Below are 26,118 nucleotides of genomic sequence, written 5' to 3'. Positions count from 1 at the left end.
CTTGATTTCCTTGCTCTAGATCCTAAGAGGATCAAATCCTCTGAAATTTATTAGTATTAATGGAAAGGGAGCCAACATTATAAATTATGCACAGTAACAGGTTAACAATAACTAATAATGAAATAGAAGAATTCTAACAATGTATTATAATAAATTAAGTGAATATGATCTCTCTCTTTCTCACTCTCTCTCCCTCCCTCCAGTAATTTCATATTTTTCAGTTCGAACCTATATCTGAATCTGTGTAACCATCCCTTACGCAATAAATGGCTTGCTGTCACTCGTTTAAGAAGATCCCTTGCTGGAGTCTTTCTGCAGGCTCAATGCTTTCTGGCACAACATGTTGCTGACAATTGAAACACATTTCTGTTCATGTCTTCCTTCCACACATGTAATGGATTTTCCATCTTAACTAAGCACTTACCATGTACTGTGGTTGCATCTTTTGCAGTTGGAGGTGTAACAGTGAAACAAGCATGAATTTCATTTACCTTCTTCACAATTTCAGATAGAAGATTCGTTCTTACCATACAGGTTAGCAACAACAAACGAATCTTTTCTTTATTAAGTCGAGAACTTTCACTTTTTCACTTAAAGGAAGCACTTTACAGCTTCTCTTTGGTATATACAAATTGGCAGCATTACTACTCTTATGCTTTGGAGCCATTATTAAGTAAAATAAGGGTGATTTGAATTGAAGCACTGAGATATCTCAATAGTTGATTTGACAACCAAGATGGCTACTGACTAATAGCAAGGAGCATATACAGCATGGAGACGCTGGGCAAAAGGATGATTCACATCCCTGGCAGGATGATGTAGATTTCATCACACTACTCAGAATGGTGCTCAATTTAAAACTTATAAACTGTTTATTTCTGAAAGTTAATATTTTCGGATCCTGACTTACCACAGGTTTCTAACTGAAACCGAGAAAAGCAAAACCCAAGGAGGGACGACTGTAACTTTTTAAAACTTTAACTAGATGCCATCATTCCTTTGCTTCAAATGCAGTGGCTCCTCAAACAGATTAAGAATAACAATGAGACTCTACCATGACCCACAAAAGTTCTGACTACTTCAAACTTCATCTCATGCCAAGCTCTCCACTTCTAGACTTTTTGAACATGCTATTTCCTCAGCTTCAAATGCTGCTTTTTTTCTTGGTTTTCGCAAGGTGACTTCTCATCCTTCAGTGTCAGCTTAAATACCATCTCCCTAGAGACACATCCCTGACTACAGTATGAAAAGAAATTCCCTTGTTATTCTTTATCACTATCCTCTGTTCATTTCCTTCACAATACAACAAGCTGTACTCATGTATTCCTTTGTTCACTTGAATATTACCTGTAAATTCCACAATGGCAGAAAATATGTCTTTTATTTACCTACATTCAGATCAGTAAAGTGTCTGGCATGCAGTAGGCATTCTATAAATTTCTGTTAAAGAAGGAAGTAGAGAAGAAATAATGAACACAGAAAACCATCAAAAAGGTTTTGAAGAATTGGCGGAGTTGGGAAGAAAACAAAGCAAGAACCTTCTGGAAGAACTTGGTTGTCAATGATGTTACTTGACAATTTCTAAAACTAGGTTTAAATGTGAAATTACTGCCAATAAATCAGTTAGTGTTAGAAACTTTTTAAAGTGAAAGCATATTTGAACAAGAGTCTATGAAGTATCTGTTAGGATTAAGCTCTTCTAGAAAACAATATATGAAATTCTTTATATGTAAACATTCTAGTATTTGAGAGAACAATTTTAATTAAATAACATATATGATTTTTAGCTTTTGCAAATCAGAACACATACTGGTCAATGAGAAAAGGTCCAAGAAGCTATCTAAAGAGTACTGCTTTCATGAACAACTCAGACCCAAAGAAGAAAACATAATCAATGTAAGATAAGAAGATTCAACCTTGGTCTGGGAAGATGTGATGGTTAATTTTATGTCAATTTGGCTAAGCATGGTAACCAGATATTTGGTTAAACATTATTCTAGATATTTCTGTGAAAATAATTTTTAAATGAGATTAACATTTACATTAGGAGAATCTGAGTAAGGCATATTACCCTCCATAATGTCATAGGCCTCATCCAATCAGCTGAGGGTTTTACTAGAAAAGTAACCTCTTCAAAGATGGAGTTCTACCAGGAGACTACTTTCAGAGTCAAACCACAGCAACAACTCTTTCCTAGGTCTCCAGTCAGTCAGCCTACCATGAAGATTTTGGACTTTTAGCCTCCACAATTGTGTGAACCAATTCCTTAAAATAAATCTTTCTCTTCTCTCTCTCACACACACACACATACACACACACACAATTGTTTTTGTTTCTCTGTAGAACACTATCACAGAGGAGTAGAAGACAGAAAACACAAGTTCAGGTCCCAACTCTGGTACTTACTACCCAGGTGATATTGAGTTTCCTTGGAATGACTATTTTTAGTTATAAAATGAATGGGTTAAAAAAAATCAACAACTACCCAATGTTTATGATTCCATCTCCACACACCACGACTCAACTATTGTTTGCAAATAAATATGAACTGAAAATGTACATAAAAATAATTTTAGATAAGCTCTTCATTTATTAATTTTAAAACTAGTATTATGATACCAATTAAGTACAAATTAACAAATGTTGTTCTGATAGTTAAAATCCAGAGTACTTTTTTCCATGGTAGAAAACACGGGAAAGAATCCTAAGGTAACACTGAATTCATCAGACAGATGGCATTTATTTGGCAGACTGTCAATAAAAATTAACTTCTTCCATTAAAGGAAATAATATACTTACACAATTCAGCTTTTAAAATAAATTACCTCATTTCATAATGAAATGTTTTATTTCACAAGGCAGTACTACTTTTTTAAAATATGTAAAATATGATATCTTCCAAATTATTACAAATGTCATTCAGCCACAAAACAATATACTGAAATTAGGATTTATAATGTTAAAAGAGAAATTTCTTTGCTCAGAAAGAAATGAAATCAATAACTTTCATGATTTATTTTAAGTAGGTAATTACAGCAGTTCCTCAATGTTGTTTTATTCAGCATCGTTTGTTTTAACATGATGTGCCAAAGGAACTTAACTGTTTCTATCAATTAGCCCATGGTAAAATTGGTTTCATTATGTCACAAAATCTATCAATGATGTTAAAATTGTACATAATTTGTAATTCTATCAAATATTTTATAAATCTTAAAATTTATACTATAAAATTAACTAGGATCAAATATCAACATTTTAGTTACATAAAAGAATTCTTAAACCATATTAAATAAAGATTATTGTGTCCAAAAACCTGATGAAAAGAAATCTTCAAATTTTCAAAACTATACCTAGAAAGCACGTAGAAAATTTTGAAAAAAATAATAAAAGCAAACTCTAACCTGGCTATTTCTCCTCAACTACTGGTTTGGGCAGCAGGGGCCTGTGGGGAAGGGTGGAAGCATTGCTTCAGAGAAAATTCTTCATAATAATTTCTCAACTAGCTAAACTGCAACTAAATTAAGGAAAACATATAAAAGTAAATGAGAGTTTAAAATCATACACAGAAAAGCTACAAAAACTAGAAATTAGATCAGAATGCGATTGTTTTAAATGAGAAAACATCAACATTAAACTTTTTATCCATTCAAACTGGAAGAATGCTGAAACTAAAACATTATAACCAGGATACAGCTGTGGAAACTGACATGTTTTAGTGCGTTTGTTTGGGGGATGAAGTAGGAATTCTGATGAGATGCATCATCAAATCACTTTAAATCTGTTTAAATAATTTATTTGAAAATCTATTTTTAAAATAATTCTTAAAATTGTGATTAAAAGTTCTTACTAAAAACCTGAATTAGAAAACACTGTTATTTGAAATGAGGTGTGAGTTAGCTATACTTTAAGAGATGTTCCAAATACCTGGAATTATTCATCTGTAGGCTGTTTTTTAAAAAATTCACAGTATTTTCTAGTTAAAAGTGACCTTAGAATTCAATTATTTTTTAATCACACCCAATGCAAGAATCACATTAATTGTATGACCAATCATTATCCAAACAACATAAATATTTTCAATGATTAGGAATAAAGAAATCTATTCCAATGTCAATTAGATTACCAGAAATCTTCCTTCATGTTGAAGTTAAATCTATAGCCCTGTAATAACTTCCACCTACTGATTTTAGTTCTACATTCTAAGACTATATATACCATGCAAGTATACTCTTTTTTCACATGAAAGTCTTTTTAACTATATCCCTTACAAGTCTTTTCTTTTAGGCTAAACATTTCTATTTCCCATGACTCTTTTTCATATAACAAGTTTTCAATAACTCTCACTGCTTTGATTACTCTTCTCTGGATATATCTCAGTTTGCTAATGATCTTTCAAAAATATGGCATCCAAAACTAAACATAGATGTGATCTGAGCATTTGACGCAAATAATTATTCTCTCTCTTTTTAAAAATTCTTTAGTTTTAGTAATGACAATGGGAGTTTATAATCCTTCTTTAAAATACATAATAATGCCCCAATTAATACGCTGTCATAAATATTACTTGAGATAAAACTTGGCATTTTTTCTTAATTCTCCATATGCTATGTGTAAACTTAAATTAAAACAACTGGGTGTGCCACACAGATTGTGTCAGTTATTTCTGGATCCTAAACTTAAATTTCCATTTAAGTTTTTCACATCTATGTCTCTATATGAATATGGAGACTTGATGAACTGTTACTTTATACTTTTAAGGGTCTTTTACCGTAAAAGATATGTTTCACTGCCTTGCTAAAGAGATTTATATGTCTACATATAAATTTAGACAATCCTTAGTTTTGATATGAAGAATAAATGTTTAACTCATACATTTTTTCCATTCTTCAAATTTTTCCTAATTAAGGCAATACTTAGGAAAAAAGATAGTTTGGTATTTTAAACTACTTCTGGGCACACACTGAATTTCTAGTACTTAAGACAGAGGATACTCTACCGCACTGCTATTTAACAAAAGTCACATATACATTTTCATAAATGTAACATTTAGTCTACTCAGAAAAAAACAGTTAACTTGAATTAATTAGTAGTTCAGGAAATCATCTAAATCTCTATAATAAATGAAAATCAACTTTTTGCAAATAAGCATTTCTAAAAAAATCAATTGAAGATACAGACTTGAAATAGTCCAGACAGTTCATCTAACTTGTATCATGTCTTTTTTTAAAAAATTCTACTGTCTAATGCTTTTGTCATATTTTAAAATAGGATAGATAAGTTAGAGCGACATCAGAAGCATGGCAGAGAGAGGGATCTCACTGGATCTCCCCCTTTAAATTAAAAATAAGCTGAACATCTAAAAGTCAACAAATAACAGCTAACCTGCATACAAGCATGTCTTAGTGAGTGATCTGTGCATAAGAGCTTCAAAAGGTTGGAACTGTGAAAGGCTTGGGGGTAGATTAGGAGGAACAAAGAGGCTGCCACACACAGCCAGAGCTCCCTGCAGGAGGAGGGGAAGGGAAGAAATTGAGGCTGGTTCCCCCAAAAGCCCTGTCTGAGGGATCAGTGAGCTCCACGCAGCGGAGCCAGGGATCAGAGCAAAAGGTGCAGAGGGGCAACAGCTGCATCTTAGCAGCCGCAGCTGCAAAGCAGGAGGCTGACACAGGGCCTAGCAGCAACGTCCACCTACCAACCCAGAGCATGCCCTCCCTCCACCCCATATCTTCCCAGATCCAGAGCCATGGAGCCCCAGGAGAATTTGCACAACTGGTACTGTAACAAAAACCAAGGCTGATACCACAGACATGGGCTAGGACCAAGGGTAGCTGGTTGCAGTTTGAATGTTCAGTAAATCAGCCAGAGAGATCAAAAGCATTAGTAGCCTCAAAGCAGAGATCCAAGAGAGGTGGATGCCAGCTACTGGAAATCAAAAGAAAAACACCTTCTTAGCAACAAGCTAAAGAAAGGCCTCTATATAATAAATCTTCTTACTGGAAAAAAGCAGAGTATACTCCTGTTACTGCCCAGGCAGAGAAATAGTCCAACAGACACTATGGACAACCAAGGTGACAAGGCAGCTCAGAAAGAGAAAAATCTTCAGAAAATGAGCTCGAAGACATATAAATATGTAATTTAAATGACAGAGATTCCAGGACTGTACTAATGAGAAAACTCAAGGAGATAAAAGACATCTGATCGATAATTCCAAGAGCTTGGAACCAAAACAGACCAACAAAATGAGTTTTCTGGCAGAGTCTGAAACCCTGAAAAGGAACCAAATAGAACTTCTAAAGACAAAGAATATATTAAAAGAGATGAAGAATAAAATAGCAAGCTTAGGAAATGGAGCTGACCAGATGGAGGAAAGAATCAGTGATATCAAAGACAGAAATCTAGAAATGACTCAGAAGGAAGAAAAGAGAGACCTGAGAATGAAAAAAAAAAAAAGGGCTATTCAAGAACTATCTGACACTATCAGGAAAAGCAACATAAAAATAATGGGTATACCAGAAGGAGAAGAAGAGGAGAAGGGAACAGAGAACATATTCAAGTAGTTGATGAGAATTTCCCAATTCTAAGGAATGAGCTGGATCTTCGAATCCAAGAAGTTACAACATCCAATTATTTCAACCTAAAAGGCCTTCTCCAAGAAACATTATACCAAAATTGTCAAAAATTAATGATAAAGAAAGAATTTTCAAAGCAGCTAGAGAAAAGAAGACAGTAACCTATAAAGGAAAATCTATTACACTATCTTTGGACTTCTCAAAACAAACTTTACAAGCAAGAAAGGAGTGGAACCAAATATTCACACTATTAACTGAAGAGAATTACCAGCCAAGAATAATATATTCAGCAAAGCTTCCCTTTAGATATGGAGAAATAAAGACCTTTACAGACATACAAAAGTTGAGGAAATTTTCCCCTACAAGGCCTGCATTACAGGAAATATTGAAAGGGGTCAGCCCATCTGAAACAAAATGACAAAAACAAAATACAATTATGAGTAAGACAACTAGTAGATAGACAATGCATGATATTGCAAATCTTATTAATAACAGGGTATTATAAACTTAAATATTAAGAAGATAAATGTGATTGCAAGTTAGAAATGAATGTTCAGCATACATTGGGACAATCTGAGATCACAATAACAGAAAATAAGAGAGAGCAAAGATCCAAATTCGCAAAGAGGAATGGAGATAAGGCACATGCAGAAGAAAATAGACAACTGTATATACATAACTATCCTTTAAATAATGGTAACCACATACCAAAAATTCAGAACTGAAGTATATAACATAAAACAGGAAGGACCAGAGGGAAAATCCATAAAACCCTACCAAAAGAAAAAAACAGAGAAACACGAGGACAAAAAAGCAATGGACACACTGAGCTACCAGAAAGCAAAAGATAAAATGGCTACAGGAAAACCTCGTATTTCAATAATCACCCTAAATGTAAATGGACTGAACTCAGCAATAGAAACGCACATAGTAGCAGATTGGATTGAAAAACAAAATCTGACCTTCAAGAGACACACCTCAGTTCCAAAGAAAAATATACACACAAAGTGAAAGGGTGGAAAATGACAACCCAAGCAAATGGCATTCAGAGAAAAGTGGATGTAGCTGTACTTTTATCGGACGAAATAGTCTTCGAGATAAAAAAGGTAAAGGGAGATACTGAGGGACACTTCATAATGAGAAAGGGAACCATGTATCACAAAGACAACACTTATTAATATCTATGCTCCCAATCAGGGAGCCCCAAAATATATAAAGCAGTTACTAACAGACTTAAAAGGAGAAACTGACCAAAACACTACCACAGTAGGGAACCTAAATACCCCACTGTCAGATATGGACAGATCGTCCAAACAGAAAATCAATAAGGAAATAACGTCTTTAAATGACACAATAGACCAATTGGACATAATTGACATTTACAGAGCCTTTCATCCCAAAACAGCTGGACATAATTGACATTTACAGAGCCTTTCATCCCAAAACAGCTGCTATACATTTTTCTGTAGTGTACATGAAGCATTCTCAAGGACTGACTGCATGCTGGGACACAAAACTAGCCTCAGCAAATATAAGAGAACTGAAATCGCACCAACCCTATTCTCTGATCATAAGGCTTTGAAGTTGGAAATCAACTGTAAAAAGAAAGCGGGATGAACCACAAATACGTGGACATTAAACAACATGCTACTGAAGAATAACTGGGTCATAGAAGAAATAAAAAGATCAAAAGATAAGTAGAAAGAAATGAAAAAGAAAGAACAACATATCAAAACTTTTGGGACACAGAAAAAGCAGTAATAAGAGTAAAGTTCATATCATTACAGGCCTATCTCAAAAAACGAGAAAAAGAACAAATGAAACCCTAAATCATCAGAAAGAAGGAAATAATCAAAATTAGAGCAGAATTAAATAAAATTGAAAACAAAAAGACAATAGAAAAAATAAATGCAACAAAGAGCTGGTTCTTTGAGAAGGTTAATCAAATTGACAAACCTCTGGTTAGAGTCACTAAACAAAAAAGAGAAAGGACACAAACAAAATCAAGAATGAAGGAGACAAAGTTATGACAGATACTGCAGAAATACAAAGGGTCATACAAGAACACTATGAAAAATTGTTTGACACCAAATTTAATAACCTAGAAGATATGGACAAGTTCTTAGAAATATACAAACCTCCTAGACTTAATCATGAAGAACTGGGAAATCTAAATAGACCTTTGAGCAGTATGGAAATTGAAATAATCATCAAAAACCTACCAAAAAGTAAAAGTTCAGGATCTGTGATTCTACCAAACATTCAAAGAAGATTTAATACCTATTCTCCTCAAACTCTCAAAAAATCGAAGAGGAGGCAATACTTCCCAACTCATTTTATGAGGCCAATATTACCCTGATACCAAAACCTGGTAAAGATAACACAAAAAAAGAAAACTACAGACCAATATCTCTCATGAACACAGATGCAAAAATCCTAAATAAGATACCAGCGAACTGAATACAGCAACATATTAAAAAGATTATATACCACAATCACTAAATGTAGAAAAACTATTTTAGTATTTTGTTTTCGTTCATCTTAATGTTTCCTTTTATGCACTGCCCTAAGAATTTTCCAAGAAAGAATAAAACTAAAAAAATAAAACATCTTAATGAATTATTCTCTTTGACAATTAGTCTTACTGTTAATCTTCATCACTGTCAAAATCAAAACAGATACTATTTATGAGCATATATAATGTAACTTAAATACTAGGAGCTTTAAATACATTACCTACTAACTTCCAAGTCCATACATTTAAATACCTACTAGACACCCCCTACTTGGAAGTCCCAAAGACATTTAAAACTCAACACGTCCTGAAAAGAACTTTCTATCTCCCTTACAAACATATTCCATTATTCTTAAACTTGGTGAATGGTAGGTACCATCATCCATTTAGTCATCAAGAAACCTGAGAGCTATAATATTAGTTGTAATAACAACTACTTGGGAATAGCTACTATGTGCCAAGAATTATGCTAGGTATATTATCTATATTAAATCTAATCCTCCAAAAACTTGAAAAAAAATAGGTATTATTCTGTGAAATCTTACAGTAAAGAATCCTGTTTAATTTTAGTTAATTCAGGCTCTCTCCAATTATTTGAGCACTGACACTTTTTTAACCATAACTTTTGGGAAACCAATCAATGGTACAAGTTGTATCAGACTTTGTAAAGTTTTTTTAAAACTCATCAACAAACTACTGTATTACCTCATTCTTTTTGCAAAACTCATATCCGTAAATTACTGTATAAAGATGAGTAGTTGAAAGGAGTATAATATGTGTTTAAAGTTGTATTGTCTATATTTAATTAAAATTTTACTTTCTCACTGCCTGATTCCTTGGCATAATTACAATTTCTTTCAGATCTATTATTTATGAGAATTTACCTGTTAGAATAACATGCTTAAACAGTAGGAGAAATAAAGGATGTTATCAATACTTTATGGTTTTCTATGTGAGTAGATGAATAGAGTAATATTAAGTTACTATTTCTATGAGGTAGCAAACAACATATATTAATTCAGCAGCACCAACCAGGCACTAAGCCTAAATAGGATGAGAAATACAGTAATTTATAAAATATGATCCCTTCTCTATAAAGGCTTTCAATCTAGTTAGGACTAAATGAATAGTAAAATGCCAACAAAAAAGACTGAGAGTACTTTCATAGAACATTAGAAATATCAAAAGTAGGAATGTAATTTATTGCAAATGGCATGATAAAATTATATGTAGCTAATAAAAACTCATAAGAGATGGGAGATGATTCTTGGAAAATGCAATGTAAAATATATCAGGTAGAAATATTTCAAAAGAAATAATAGAAATCTGCTTTAGCTGTCTTTTACATATACCTGTATTATTAGTTTTCACAAAACATTTCTTTTAAAAAAGAGTCACAGAATACAAGTTATTTTTGTAACACAGAAAACTCAGAAAACTCAGTATTCTGCAAAAAATACAAAGAATTGTTTCTAGTTTCTAAAACTCACACCCCTATCAGCCACAATTAGGTATGCTAACATAAGTATATTGTACTACCATATATTGGATCTGCAAAAACTAAAATGTTACGGGTACATGGAAACAAGATAAATCAAGCAAACTCAACACTGTTCTTAAAAAATGATTATCCATGATATCGTGAAAAACCCACAGAAAGTATCTATGCCAAAGAAAACAGAAATTCCATACAAAACCAATAAATGGATATTCCAGCATGTTAGGAAAAAATATATTCCAGCATCCTTTTTCCATACCTTAGAAAAAAAAATTGGCAGTACAGGTACTCACGTAAGAATTTATTTTTGGATATCTAGCCAGATTGTAATGTCATATTCAAAATGAAAAATAAATATCTAGTCATAGAAAAACATCAGATCATTAAGATATATTAAAAAGCATGAGATCAAAAGATATACTTGTTTGCAACTGTTATTATACTCAATTTTACTATTAACCCTTAATTTTCATTTATTATGCTAATTGCTACTGCTAAATCCACAAACTAAATATAAGTATAGTCCTCCTGTTCACTTCCTGAATGTCTTAGAACACCTGCTATTGCAGTAGGAAAGGTTTAAATAGACATTTGTAAATTCTGGCTTAAAAATAAAAAAGTATAGTGCATATGTTAATGACACCTGGAAGATCCATCATTATTATTCAAAGATAATCACAGTTTCCTTTCTAATTAAATACAAAGTCTAAATTTATATCACATAACACATTACAAACAAGTTCCTTTTTTCTAATTATGGGAGAATCCATGAGAATTATTCTACTAAACAATTTCAAAATCATCAAAAGTTTAACAAAATATACATATTAAAAATAAATGTGACAGGAAACTGCCATAAAGAGATCATACAGAAATTATTTTAGAAATTTTACTTTTTCTGTGAGAAAAGCATTCCTCTCTTAAATTGCAAATACTGTGGAAAAACTGAATAATACAAAAAATACCGCCACCGAGATTCAACATTTGAGAGCATTTTGCCATACTCTCCTACCTCTTACCCCACTTCCTCCCCACCTCATGGTTTTCTTCCCCTCTATCTAGCTAGCTAGCTACTTACCTGTGTACCTAACTTATTTGTTTCCAATAAAGCCTCCTATAATCAAATACATTAATAGTTCTAAAGAAAAACAATGACATTAAGTCAGGTAAAGACTATAAATATTCATATATAAATTCAGTTCAAGTTTTGCCACCACATAGACTTAGATAGATCAAGTTTTCTCCCAAATGAGATTTTTTTAATGTTTTGGTTTTCAAAGTTTTAGATTTAAAAAATGTGAATAAAGGATGATGGTCTATAGTATAATCCTATGTTACAGAGAAGGAAACTGAAGCGCGGAAAGATTAAATAATTTATTCGAGAATAAAACAAATAAACCCAGTAAGTAAAACAGGCAGTCCAGAGCCCATGCGTTTCACCACTGCTCTAGGAAGCCTCCAATCCAACAAAAAATCCTTGTGACTTTCTTTTTCTTTATCTTGAATCTGAACTCTTACCCCTAATTCTACTGCTATACCCCTAATCTGAGCCACCATCATTGGGTTTACTGCAATAGCCTGCTAAACAGGCTACCTGATTCTTCTACCCATTTAACTAACAGTAATGTTCTGTAATGTTCAGCCAATGTTCTTTATAATAGCCTACAAGAAACTACGGGTCTTGTACATTCTTATTTATCTTACATCTATGACCTCATCTACTACTCTTCCCCTCTCTCACTCCACTCCAGCCACACTGGTCTCTATGCTACTCCTGGTCTCCAGGCATGTTCCCACTTAGGGCTCTGGCACTGACTATTCTCCTGCCTACCACATGTCTCCCCTTGTATCCACATGACTAGCCTTCTCACTCCTCCCAGATGATCTTCCAATAAGGCCTACATTATTGCTATTTAAAATTGTAAATGCCCCCCACCCCCACCCCGCTAAAGCAACTGACACTCTGGATCCCCTTTGCCCTGCTCTAATCTTTTATTCTCCATAACACTTAGTACCTTCAAACACACTAGACAACCTACTTATTTTTTATTTCCCTGTCTGTCTCTTCTGCTCTTAGATTTACACGTATATCAATGTATCTCAAGCCCTTAGAAAATCATCTAGTACATAGTAAGTGCTCAAAAATAATGGCTATCGAGATTTCTGTGTCAACTTCAACTCAAAAATGCTTTTTTTGAGATAAGCTCTTCCACATTTCTTATGGTTGTAAGCATTTCTCAGTATCTAATAGAAAAGTAAGAATTTCAATAAATATGCTTAAATATTTTATATTTTAAAACAGCCAAGTTTTAAAATAGCTGGTTTATGCAATTATATTTTTATTAAGATTCTTTCCTTATGTATATTTTATAGAAATAGAGAGATGTTAAGTATCACTCAGAGAAAACAATAAGATAAAAAAGTTTATACAGCATGATTCCTTCTATAAGGAACACAGTATGAATTTATGTGTATCAGAATTTTGGTATGATGATATAAGGTATTTTTAAAATATTTCATCCTTCTGTATATTTGCATTTTCTCATTTTTCAATAATAAATATCTATTATTTCTATGATTAAAAAATATACTCTATTACCCCAAAAATATTCATCACAATACATTTACCAGCTAAATTCTAACTCTTGTTCTCCTAACTCTTCTTTTCTTTATACAAAGGGTAATGTGACACAAGTATGCTAAATATTACCACTACATCCATCTATCTATGTGAAATCCACATATTCATTCTAACTTCCAGATATTACCTCTGAAATACTCTTTTCAATGACAGTACTTCTAATAGGCTTTTATATTTGTGGTATAATCTTATAAACATTTCTTTTTATCTTTAAAATCAGAACTTTACGTAGCTCAAATATATTCAACTTAAACTTTTGCTGTTGCTGGTGTTAAAAGTATTAATATTTATTTCAATTGTTCCTTGCTTCAAAAATATTTAAAGCAATATAATGAATAAAGTAAAGCTACAGATTCAGAAAAATTGTATTCTATTTTTATTCATCTTTCAAGGTGACTACTATTTCACTTAAGGGAAATCAACAAAAGAGCTACTTTAAAGCCAACTCTGAATTTAAAAAATAATATTCTATTTTCAGAAAAATTTGGAATCTTCAATTTGTAAAACATATACATAATAGTGGCAATTAACATCTCAAAGATAAGTTTAATTATGATAAATTATTCTTTCCAAATAAAAAACAAATTCACTGATTATCTATAAAAAGAAATCTAAATTGGTTTTAAATATTTTCTCATGACCTTAAATCAAGAAAGAAAATATTTTTAATGTTATATATGTTTATAGTCCATGTTCTTTTAAATAAAGTTTGATTTAGATTTTCCAAAATTCAATTCAATATTTTTCTAATTATTGCAAAACCTTTATAAAAAATAAAGACATGACAAGTTATATTTAAAATAAAAGTTCACATACCTTGGCTTCCGAAATATTAAACTATATTGCTGGCAAGCCAGACCCACAGTGGGGGTATAAACAATAGGCATGAACTTCTCAATGTCAAACATTAGCACTCTATAAAAGAGCTTTTCATTTCTATCTTGAAGATCCATTAAGAGAAGATACCTGTGGAAATTTGACATAATGAGGTCTATAGTCCAACAAAGTCATGAAATGGCTGCTTAGAAATCAAATTAAACATTTTTCGACAAAGTATGAAGTATTTTTTAGGTCACATAGGAAACACTTGATCAAAAAAGACTTTAGAAATGTTCTTAAACACCACAAAGAATGAAAAACCATAAACTAGTGTCATTCAAACATTAAAATCATGACACTGAAATAGCAGTTTTATTTAATATGTGAAAGACTTTATTCCTGTTTAAAAATGAAAGACAGATGAAAATACCACTATAGCTTAAGCATTAACTTAGTAAGTAAATACAAAGACTTCATTTTTTAACTTGCAGTGCTAAATAACCAAGGGAAATAACAAAACAGAAAATAAGGAATGTAACATCAACTTTAAAAATTACTAAGGTAGACACATTCAAGAGACTTTTATTATTGTTTGTATCAAATGGTCTTTTTCTTTCTAGAGGCATTTCTGACCCAGAGTTATCTTTCTGCAATTAACCTTATGATGTTACTTACAACCTTCAACGGGTTATAGAATAAAACTCAAACTGCTTGGTACAACTTAAAAAAAATCTTTCAAATTGTATTTAACAATCTTACAAGCCTTTCTGGACTGATTCTCATTGCCTGGAATAGCTGAAAATGCATAGGACTTGGTGCCAGAGATATGGAATTTTAATGCTCGGCAAATGGATGGTTTTACCAACCCAAAACATTAACATTTGGGAAGAAGGTGCTGACTTTTAGACACGCTAAAATTGATTTGATGTCTGTTATCATTTTTAACCCAATGATCAATTCTCATACCTCACCTTATTTTACTTATCAGAACATTTTACACAAGGGGTATTCCCTAGAGCTCAATAGTTGACTCTAGGCCATCATATTCTCTTGGTTTTCCTTCTACCTCATTGGTTTTCCATTTCTTTACTGTTTTTTCTTCTATGAAAGCTCTCTAAAACTCATGTCTAATATATTAGGAAATTATGTTGGCTTTACCTTCAACATATATTCAAAATCTAAACACCTGCATCACTACTACCCCAGATCTGCATTGCCATCATCTCTTGCTTGGATTATTTTAATAGTCTCCTAAATACTCTTCCAGCATATTCTGTCCTCACCATTGCAGCCAGTCCTATTGAAATATAGCTCAGACCATGTTGATTTTCTGTTCAAAACTTTGAATGGCTTCCCTTTTCATTCAGAATAACAACAAAAGACCTTTAGTGGCCTTCGAAGCCGTACATAATCTGTCCTCTATTACCTCACTAACTTCCTCTTCCAACCTACCATTCTTCCCCTCATTCTGCTCCAGACACAGGTCTCCCTGCTGATCCTTGAACATACCCGCTAAAGAACATTGTTCTCCAGAATTTTTCATGAATAACAACCTCACTTCCTTTGATTACCTGCTCATAAGTCACCTTCTCCATGAAGTCTGTCCTGATCACCCAATTTAACAATGCAAACTGGCCATACCAACCTCCAGCATTCCCATTCCCCCTTACCCTACTCTACATTTTCGTTTTTTTCATTAATACTTATCATTTTCTAGCATATTAAATAATTTACTTATTATTTTGCTATTTATTATTTTTTCATAATATTTAAAAATAATTCACCTAGGTTCAGTGAGGGCAGAGATCATTGTCTATAATCCCAATATCTAAAAGAGCATGACACTGAGTTGATGCTCAATATATTTTGAAGAACAGTTTATGGGAAAAATATGAAAGTCATCAGCTCTTAGGAGGTAGTCGATAAAATAGTCCAGGAAAAGAATATAAAGTAAAAATGTAAGAAGCTGAAGGAAGGACTTAAGGAACAAATGAAGGGATTGTGAAAGAGTTTATAAATGAGTCAGCCTCTTTCCCCAGCTGCCCCTGTCATCACCCATGCGCTCATGAAAAAAAGTGGCCATGGCAGAGATGTAGGTTATCCATGGACTCAGCAACATGGACTTCCACTCGCCAAGACTGACCTGGCTATAGATACTGCCGAGTACCCAATCTGCCAGAGACTAACACTGAGTGCCCGATACGGCACCATTTCACAGCTACTTGGTGGAAGGTTGATTATATTGGACTGCTTCCATCAAGGAAGGGGCAGTGTTGTTCTTATTGGAATTGACACTTACTCTGGATATAGAATTGCCTTCCCTGCACACAATGCTTTAGCCAAAATTACCACTGTGGACTTACGGAATGCCTTATCCCCATTATGATATTCCACAAAGCATTGCTTCTGATCAAAGAACTCACTACATAGCAAATTAAGTGTGGCATTGGGTCATATTTATGGAATTCACTAGTCTTACCATGTTTCCCCACCATCCTGAAGCAGCTGACTTGATAAATGGTGAAATGGCCTTCTAAAGATTCAGTTATAACACCAGCTAGGTGGTAATACCTTACAAAGCTGGGTCAAGGTTCTCCAAGGGGCTATGAATGCTCTGAATCAGTGTCCGATATGGTGCTATTTCTTCTATAGCCGAGATTCACAAGTCCAGGAACTAAAGGGTGAAAATGAAAGTGGCACCACTCACTTTTATTCCTAGTGACCTACTAGCAAAATTTCTGCTTCCTGTCCCCATGACCTTATGCTCTGCTGGCCTAAAAGTCTTAGTTCCAAAGTAAGGAATTTTTCTACGAGGCAATGATTCCACTGAATTGGAAGTTAAGACTGCCACTAACCACTATGGGCACCACATGGCTCTGAATTAACAAGCAAAGAAGGAAATTACTGTGCTGGCTGGAGTGATTGACCCTGCCTACCAAGGGGAATTCAGATTGCTACTCTATTATTATTATTGTTATAAATTCTCTTCAACATCCCAGGAAAAAGGAACTCTACTAGCAGACTGCCTTTGGACTCGAACTGCAAGTCTTCCCTTGGTCTTCAGCCTGCCAGTCTACCTACAGATTTAGGCTGCTCCCCAGTCATGTAAGCCAATTCCTTGAAATAAATATATATCTCTATCCAACAAGATGTGATATATATGTGTGTGTGTGGGGTGGGGGGGTGGGGTGGATGGATGGATGGATGGATGGATGATGGATGGATAGATAGATAGATAGTTAGATAATAAGTAGGTAGGTAGATAAGATAGATGATAGATAGGTAGGTAGGTAGGTAGGTAGATAAGATAGATTAGATAGATAGATAGATAGATAGATAGATAGATAGATAGATAGATAGATAGATAGATAGATAGATAGATGATAGATAGATACACACGCACACACATTCCATTGGTTCTGTTTCTCTGGAGAACCCTGACGAATATGAATACTTACTACATATTGGGTTAGCTACTTCTTCTAACCTTCGCAACAGTATTTTCAAATAACTGTTATTCTCTTCAACCCACAATGAAAACTCTGAGGTTTAGAGAGAACTCCAGTGCCTTAATAAGAAAGGGCACAGTCAACGGCAGAGGGCAAGACATATACAGTAGACCTGACAGTGGTTGTAGTGGTTTGCTCAAGGCCCCACTGCTAGTGAGATACAGCCAGGATTTCAACCTAAGGAACAATGTTACCTCTATCTTTGTATAAACATGGAAATGGAATTCTAAACAAAGTAAGTGACCTAAATTAGAATCAAGTCTAGAAGTTGAAAAATGCAGTTTTACCTACAATGTACTTACAGTCTGGCTAAAAGCTACTTTAACATGTTTTGCTCTGTCTAGAACGGCATTTCCTGATAACTCACCTTTATAAGAGCAATTTTATCACAAAGAAAAGTAGTCTCTGAGGATATGGTTTAGAAAAGAAAACTTTATTTTATTTAATGTTCCTACAGGGGGTACATTTTTTAAAAAACATCATTGTATTTAAAGGCAAATTGTCAGAGTTGGCTACTCTTTCCAAATCACTAAACATTTTCACTTTCCCATCTAATAAAAAGTAAGCTATAACTGCCTTAGAAAAACATAAAAAAGAATGTGTTACCTGTCGAAGTCAGAGTTCAGACGCTCAAAATTTTTTATTATTCTAAGGACCTGGATATCTTGACCAATGAAGCAAGGTGGCAATAATCCATGAATATTCAATTGCTGTCTCTCTTTCAGGGTAAAAGCCAAGTCCTATGGAGAGAAAAAAAAAAAACAATCATTTGAGGGGAAAAAAAGACAAAAAAGCATTTATTTACACAAATAAAATCCAACAAGTATATGGAATTAAGAATCAGAAGATCTGGCATTATGTTAAACATGGCACTTGGCTGTGAGTAGGTCAGGTAATCTCTTAATACCTCAGTTTCTCCAACTTTAAATATTAGAATACTATATTTTCAGATCTGTAACACTCATATTGCTAAGATGAAATTAGGTAATAGATAGGAGAAAAATATCTGAGGGATATTTTATGAAATATATAAATATCATATCATCAAATATAAAAGTTAATAGAAGTTATGATGAGATTTTAAAATTATGAATGTGAGTAGGTCACCTACAACCTGCTGTGCTTCTCCCTATAAAATAGGTTAGGAAATGCCTTATACATGATTGAAGCACCTGTTCCAACACTCCTTTCCCAAGTTATCTACTACATTTATTCTTATATACTTCTAATCATGCAAAACTTCTCACTACTGCCTGAACATACCACACCCTTTTATTCTTCCATGACACCATGGTCAAGAATGTCTTTTCTGCTTCTCTGCCCTTCAAGCCTTACCTCAAATGCTCTCTCTTCTCTAAAGCCTTCCCAGACCCACCCAGTATGTCCATTAGGCCTCATTATTATACCTATATTATTTGTTTACATGAACATTGACTATATAAAAAAAAATAAAGAAACTATGATGCTTGAAAACAAAAAAAAATAAATAAATAGAACTGATGGGTTGGTGCAAAAAGTCTTGCAAGGATATAATAAATGGGGTAGTAATAGCAAAGAAACCCCAGTAGTCATTAATCTGGAGATTGGACTAAGCAGTCCCCCTAGAGAAAGGTCTCCCCCTCCCCCTAGAGATACTGAAGCCCAAGAGGCCTCTCTGACTAGATCGTGACTGCTATGCATATGCGTCTGGCAAAAATGTACCAACATGATGATGGTCAGGTTCACTCATTGTGACTGCCGCTGATGTTTCTTAGACAACCCGGATGGGTAGGAATGTATTCACTAACTTTACATTGGGTGTTTCTACAGCCATCCTCCTCTGCCACTGAAACTGTCTTATGGTGGCAAGATAGTGAGTGACTCCTAGATAGTGAGTTTGGGGGAAGTTTATTACTCGGAATAGGACAGATAATTTGGTTAACAGACTCTGATATATTAAGAAATGAACATGTTCAACCTCAGGAAGTAGGTGAAAGAGGTCAATGGATTAACTACTCTCTATTTCTTCTATTTCTGTATATAGATAGGCCCATTAATTCACGTCCCTGATAAAAAGCCTTATGTTTAATTAGATTTCTGGGTCAGAGAGGTAGACTGAAGAAAGTCAAATAGATTTGTCCACTGAATGACCTCTGGTGGTGCTAAGTTGCCTACAAGAACTAGCTGGGACCAGTGGCTCCAGAACCTCCAGTGAAAGAAGCTGTGCACAATCTTGACTTCTCAAAAGGTCTCCAAGTGCTATCAGCATGGCTGGTGTCCAATTCCAAGATGTTTTTCTCCAATAGCAGCCAATCTCAAGACTGCTAAAGCTCCCATTGTTACGTACTCAGGAGTCCTCTGGAGCTCCAATATGTGTGGACAGCAGTAGGACAGTCCCTTTCCTAGAGAATAATCTAGTATATCCAACTGTGCCTGAATCAATCACCCTATCCTGGATGCCTGGAGAAGAGCAGACCGGTGCAAGCTGTCAGTTCTTTGCCTAGGAGTATCAGCACGCACCAGGATACACTTGTAGTGTTGCCAGAACCTTTTACATGCCATTTTCCTTTTTGTTTGTGGTTTGTGTCCCCCTATCAGAATGTAAATGTCATTAGGTCAAAGAGTCTTGTCTTTTTTTCACTGCTTTATCCTCAGTTCTTAGAACAGTAACTGACATGAGATGTCAGTAATTCTCTGCATAAACAATAAAAAGTTTTAAATATTTAATTTTAGAGACGTATTAAAATTTTAAAAACAACATAAAATTAAAAAAGCAAACTGCTGCTCAGAAAACTGATTAGCATACTAATTCTGATAAAACTGAATTTAAAATTAAAAGCAACTAGAAAGAAATATTTGTGTAAAAAAGTAACTATAAAATAGAAGGTATACTTCACTTATTAAAGATATAACTGGGGAGACTAATCAGTTAAACAAAATGTCATGAAATAACTTCTTGGAATTAAACAGAATCATGTACAGTAATATATCTGAAAAAGATAACAAAACATTTCTCTAACTTGAAATGAAAAATTTGTAAAATTAAAACAGAAAAAATGTAGGCTAAAGATAAAATCTCAAATACACATGAATATATGTAAAGAAACAGTAAACTTCTGAATGTTATGCCTTGAAAATTTGCCTGCAAAAATAATAATCAAAATATCAATATTCTGAGAATAAGGTTTATTATCAGAAGTACTAACAAATGTTCCTTCACTCACTTAATAATGGAACTTAACAATAATTTATTGGTGCAGTTAGCCAATCTTTTCACATAAATTTTCCAATGTCTGGTCTGAAACTAATTCTTAAATCTAATAGGTCTCTCATATCTTAGCCATGTAAATAATGCCATCTGGTTCTTTTCTGACATCCTTTGATGTTTACTAACTACAAACTCTCATATACTATTGCCTAGATTTCCCAAGACATAGTAAAGTGCCAATTCAACTCTTTAAAAACAAAACAAACAAACAAACAAAAAATCTAGGTAAGTGGGCCGATTTAAAGTCTTACAATTGGGTTCATATTCTATTACTATCCTTTATAAGTTTTTTTAAATCAATGAATAAGTAAACTTAAATCTTAAAATCCCTGAAAATTTAAAATTTATGTGGCATTTAATTTAAACCAAATTTTTTAAGAATGACACATCAATGTGATTACTACCAACCTACAGCTTCCCAAAGAGTATTCGGAGAAAAAATAAGTGGAATTTTGAACCATTTAATAAAACTGGTTCTGTATTTCATTTTTTCCTATTGAGAGACATATTCATAAAGATACATTCTGTAGAAATTTATAAACAAGTCAATTATGCCTAAAATCTGACAGTGAAATGCTATCTTCATACATTCTCCTTATTAAAAGGTGATGTAACATACAATTGTTGCAAAGGATTTTTACCTTAGGGTTATCCTACAGGGCTTATCCAACTAAGGGTAGTATATCCCAAGTATACATGTAAGTTCTAACTTTCATTTGATTTCTACTGAGCCTTTCATGTAGTTAAAAGTTTAGCCATCTATACACATATTAGGTTTCCGGGCTACCTATATAATTCTAATTCCCTAAAAGAGTTCTCATACACTCTAAACTCAACCTCAGTTTTCTCCTTTCCTGTCTTCCTTTTACTTTCTCTACTCCTTAAAAAAGCTTTGGAGTAGATCCCTAGACAGCAGGATGGTAGGTATGCTGTTTCACTGCCACGGGCAGCAAAGAGGACAACTATTCTTCTGGACTCTACAAGTTAATCAATGTATATCTTCTTGAGAACAATGAGACTATCAAGCAGAAATGAAAACAAAAGTCTTGGCATAACAAGAGACTTGTATTAGAAACTATGTTTGCACAAAGCAAACATAACTGAGAAGGAAAATTTGTCCTGAGTAATTTAGCAGAAACTATTACCATTAAAAACAGAACATATATATTCCATATTCTGCACCAACCATCTTTAATGTTTCCAATGAACTTCAGTAATTTGCTTTATTTTTCCCCTGAATAATGGATAAAAATAATCAGGCTGAATGATAAAAAGTAAAACATTATCTAAATCACAAAATCTTTAATATAAGTAAATCTATACATGTATGATTAATTCATGATGACAGGATTTATTAATTTTAATGTTTGAAGCCAAAGGCATATTAGGGCAGAGATGGCTGTATGTTTTATTCAACTGGTGAATCCGCAGTATCTAGAACCTGCCACTTCATAGGCAATCGACAAAAATGTGTTGAATTAACTAATTAGAAATGATTTGCTATAACTACACAATTGCTAAGGAAGATTTTTAGAAAGTAGAGAAGTGGAAAGTAATAATTGCAAAAAAAATTTGAAACAATTAAGCTATATCTGAAAACTAGACTATTACTCAACAGTAAAAAGAAACAAGTGCTGAAACATGAAACAGATGAATTTCAAATGCATTATGCTAAATGAAAGAAGCTAGACTCAAAAGGTTACATATACTGTGTGATTTATCTCATTCTGACAAAGGCAAAATTATAGGATATAAAAAAAAAAATCAATAGTTCTCTCAGCCTGAGAGTAGACAGAAGAATATTTGATTACAAAGGGGCACGGGAGTAGACAGTAGAAGAGTTGACTACAAAGACGCACCAAGAGGGAATTTTTTTCAAGTGAAGGAATTATTCTTGATTTATGGTACTGGTTACACAACATTGAACATTTGTCAAAACTAACAGAATTATAAATCAAAAAGAGTAAATTTCATTGTACTGAATTTTATTAGGCTCTTTATATAAAAAGTCAATTCAGATTTCAACATAAAAAGGTATCACTATTCAATGTGTATTTATTGAGTGTCTAATGTGCCAAAGACAATTTTAAATGCTGGCAATGCAATGGCAAAAAAGAAGACAAAAATCCCTTTATGCATGGAATCTCATTGTAGCTGGAGAAACAGGAAATATCCAAGTAAACAATTAAATTAAAAAATGTAATTTAGATAATGAGAGCTGCTTTAAATAAAAAACTGGCAGCTGTTAAGGAGAGTGATGTGTGGTGGGGGGGCCTCTAGACTGGGAGTCAGAGAAGATGGCATTTGGGCTTGTATTATACAAATGTTTTTAACTTTCTTCTTTGTATTCTTTTTTATACTTCCTAAAACCACATGAAAAAGGAGGCTAGATCTTATTATTCACATTTTATGGGTGGAAAATTTCAAAAGGAATATGTTTCTTGCCCAAGACAAGTAATTATATGTTCTGTTTTCTAAGTGAAGACCCCACTGAAAGAGAAAACCTGAGCTATAAACATTTATGGACATGACTTAAATTTCTAAACACATTTAAGTTCAAAAGGCTTTTGTATAAAATCAGTCTCTGGGGAATTTTCCATTATTAAGGCCACTAGTGAGCACTGATAATGGAAAAAAAGTATTTTGAATTCTTTTTATTTTTTTTCAGTACTGCAGAAGGAGTTTGCTAAGTCATCTCCAGGCCTTATACCCAGTCCTGTTGGGGACCAAAAGACCTTTGTGACATTGCTGACAGAGTGAAGGCGGGGAGGCGGGGGTAAGGGGAAATCAATACAGCAGCTAGCTAACTTTCTCCTTACTTGAAAAGAATATAATTTAAATGAGTAAAAGTTTGCTTAGCAAATTGATATACTTCACACTCCAAATTTGAAAATATCCTATTAAATCTGTCTTTGAATTTACCAATTTTTTTCATAATTTATGATTTCAACTGAACTACATACAGATTTGTTATATAAATGTAACATACAATAGTATGGCACATCTGTCCTAAAAGGTATTTTCATATGCAAAAGGTTTTAGAATTGTGGTAATTTCAGGGAGAAATTATTTATACATAGAGTACAAAAAGAGGGGCCTTTGTGTTTTTATTATACTGAAATAAAGAGATCAAACTGAGCTTTAGTTTTAAATATCATAGTATTTTCAAATGTATTAACATAGTTTATGTGCATGGTTTATATCTATAAAAAGAGAAGTGATACTAATTTGTCCTGGACACAGTCTACTGAAGGGTTCATCCTGCAAGTCTTCCAGAGTGCTAAAAAATTGCTCTTTGAAAAATTGTTTTTTTTAAATTCTAATTGACAACCTAGATAATAACTTTTAGAATTTTCCTGGTGGTATACAACCTCATTTCTTCAAAAACCATCAGCTAGATAAAATATACATTTCTAAAAAAGTTTATATCAGAAAAATAATCATATAAAAATAATCATTTTGAATGCATTCAGCTATTTAATCAAATTCTCTAGTAATAGTCTCCTTTAAGAGATTTTAAATAATTATTTAAAACCAAAATTAACAACAGCTTCTTTAAGAAAAAATATTTGGCTTCATTACATAGCAGTTAATTTTTACTTATATCTAATATAAAGTAATTCGAACTACTATAAGTAATGATTATAAAAATATCTAAAGTACATGTGACCCTATATACCCTAAAATTTATAGCAAAATAACAACCCAAAATTACTTCATCTAGGTATGAATTATAAGATATAAATAAACAAGTTTAACTATTTTGTATTTTAAGTCAGTGGTCCCCAATCTTTTGGCACCAGGGATCAGTGCTTCTGTGAGAATCTAATGCCTGATGATCTGAGGTGGAGCTGAGGTGGTGATGCTAGGTGGGGAGCAGCTGCAGATACAGATAAAGCTACACTAGCTGGCCCACTTCTCACCTCCTGCTGTGCAGCTCAGTTCCTAACAGGCCACAGACCGGTACTGGTCCTCAGCGGGTTACAGACCCCTGTTTTAAGTGACATGTTGCTTAATTTAAAAAAAAAAGAAAGAACACCTACACCTAAGAGAGCAAATGAATTTTTAAACTATCAGATGAGAGGTTTAATTAGTTTAAGTATTTCTCGCTTAAGTCAGATTACTGATCATTATAGGTTCCTTAATAGACTGAGAAATTGTTAACCATCAATGTCAACACTGCATTTTTTTCAAACACAACTCTTAAAATCATTAATAGGGTTTCAAAATCCCTTCAACAAGATGGAATGCTATTGTCCCCAAACAAGTTTTAAGGGAAATTTCACAAAGTTGCCAAACCAGTAGAGAAAAGTTCCTGTTAAGTAGAAGACTGGTGTAGTAAAATCACGGTACAAATAGATTAAAAAAAAAAAAAAAAAAGCCAAATCTAAGATCCTAGTATGAAATGTGTGTGAATAATCCAAACCAAATTGCTAATACCAGTTGCCAGTACAGTCTCTAATAATCACATGCACATTTACGCTATTCTAGAAAATCTTATATATGTGACCTGGGCAAAATCCTCTAAATATGCCTATGATAGTATGTACAGCAATTTCTCAATAGAGAAACAGAAAGATCGGGATTACAAAATAATCATCTATTGTGTCTTCGTTTGAAATTTCTTAACTCTGAACTGACAGAAGGTACAGAGTATGAAAATTAGACAGCAATTCAACATAATTACCAATTAAATTGCACGTGAATTTGTAAATGTTCCTTGCTTATTCCTGAATGATGATCTCCTGCAAGAAGGCTTTTCCTTCTCTCTAGTTTAGTGACATGTCTTCCAATGTGCTCTCACAACATCATGTACTTCTATCATGGAACTTACTATAACTTCATTATTTCACTTAACTGCTGTTTTACCCAGTTCTGTTGCTTCTGGAGGACAAGCACTATGCTATTCATTCACATTTGTAAGCCAGTCCCTAATGCCTTGTTAAGACGGAGCAGGGCCTCAATAAATTTTAAATAAAAAATGGACAAACAAATATATGAATCTTAAACTTTTCAGTTCCATGTAGTTCAGTTCTACATAGTTCTATTTTGAATAGCCAACCCATCATGCTCACATTTCAAAATGAGATTTTTTTATATATGCAGTAGTACAAGAGTACTCTTGATTTACAGTCTCTCAAATAATTGAGCTTTCCACACATACATTAGAAAATTATTTAAATTATCCACTACTAACCTTTTTAAATTGACTGTAAAGCAGGCGTTCAAGATAAACTTGGTTTGACAATAAGACATAACTACATACCAACATAAGCATCAGAGCTTGTGAAGATTTTTTAAAGTACCTGCATCTAAACCT

At 33.3% G+C, this 26,118-nt stretch overlaps 1 protein-coding gene across 1 annotated transcript in view; it reads right to left on the bottom strand.

The window, feature by feature from the left end:
* The window catches only part of ME1 (malic enzyme 1), a 144,590-nt gene that overhangs the window by 103,819 nt on the left and 14,653 nt on the right, over positions 1-26,118 (bottom strand). The window contains exons 2-3 of the mRNA XM_039852868.1: positions 18,158-18,291; positions 14,040-14,189 (exon numbers count right to left, since the gene is read on the bottom strand). Of these exons, the coding sequence (XP_039708802.1) occupies positions 14,040-14,189; positions 18,158-18,291 (284 nt within the window). The remainder of the gene's footprint in view (positions 1-14,039; positions 14,190-18,157; positions 18,292-26,118) is intronic.

The sequence above is a fragment of the Pteropus medius genome, unplaced genomic scaffold (genome assembly GCF_902729225.1).
Source record: "Pteropus medius unplaced genomic scaffold, Ma_sr-lr_union100, whole genome shotgun sequence".
NCBI lineage: Eukaryota > Metazoa > Chordata > Mammalia > Chiroptera > Pteropodidae > Pteropus > Pteropus medius.
This window is presented reverse-complemented; position numbering and strand designations above follow the sequence as displayed.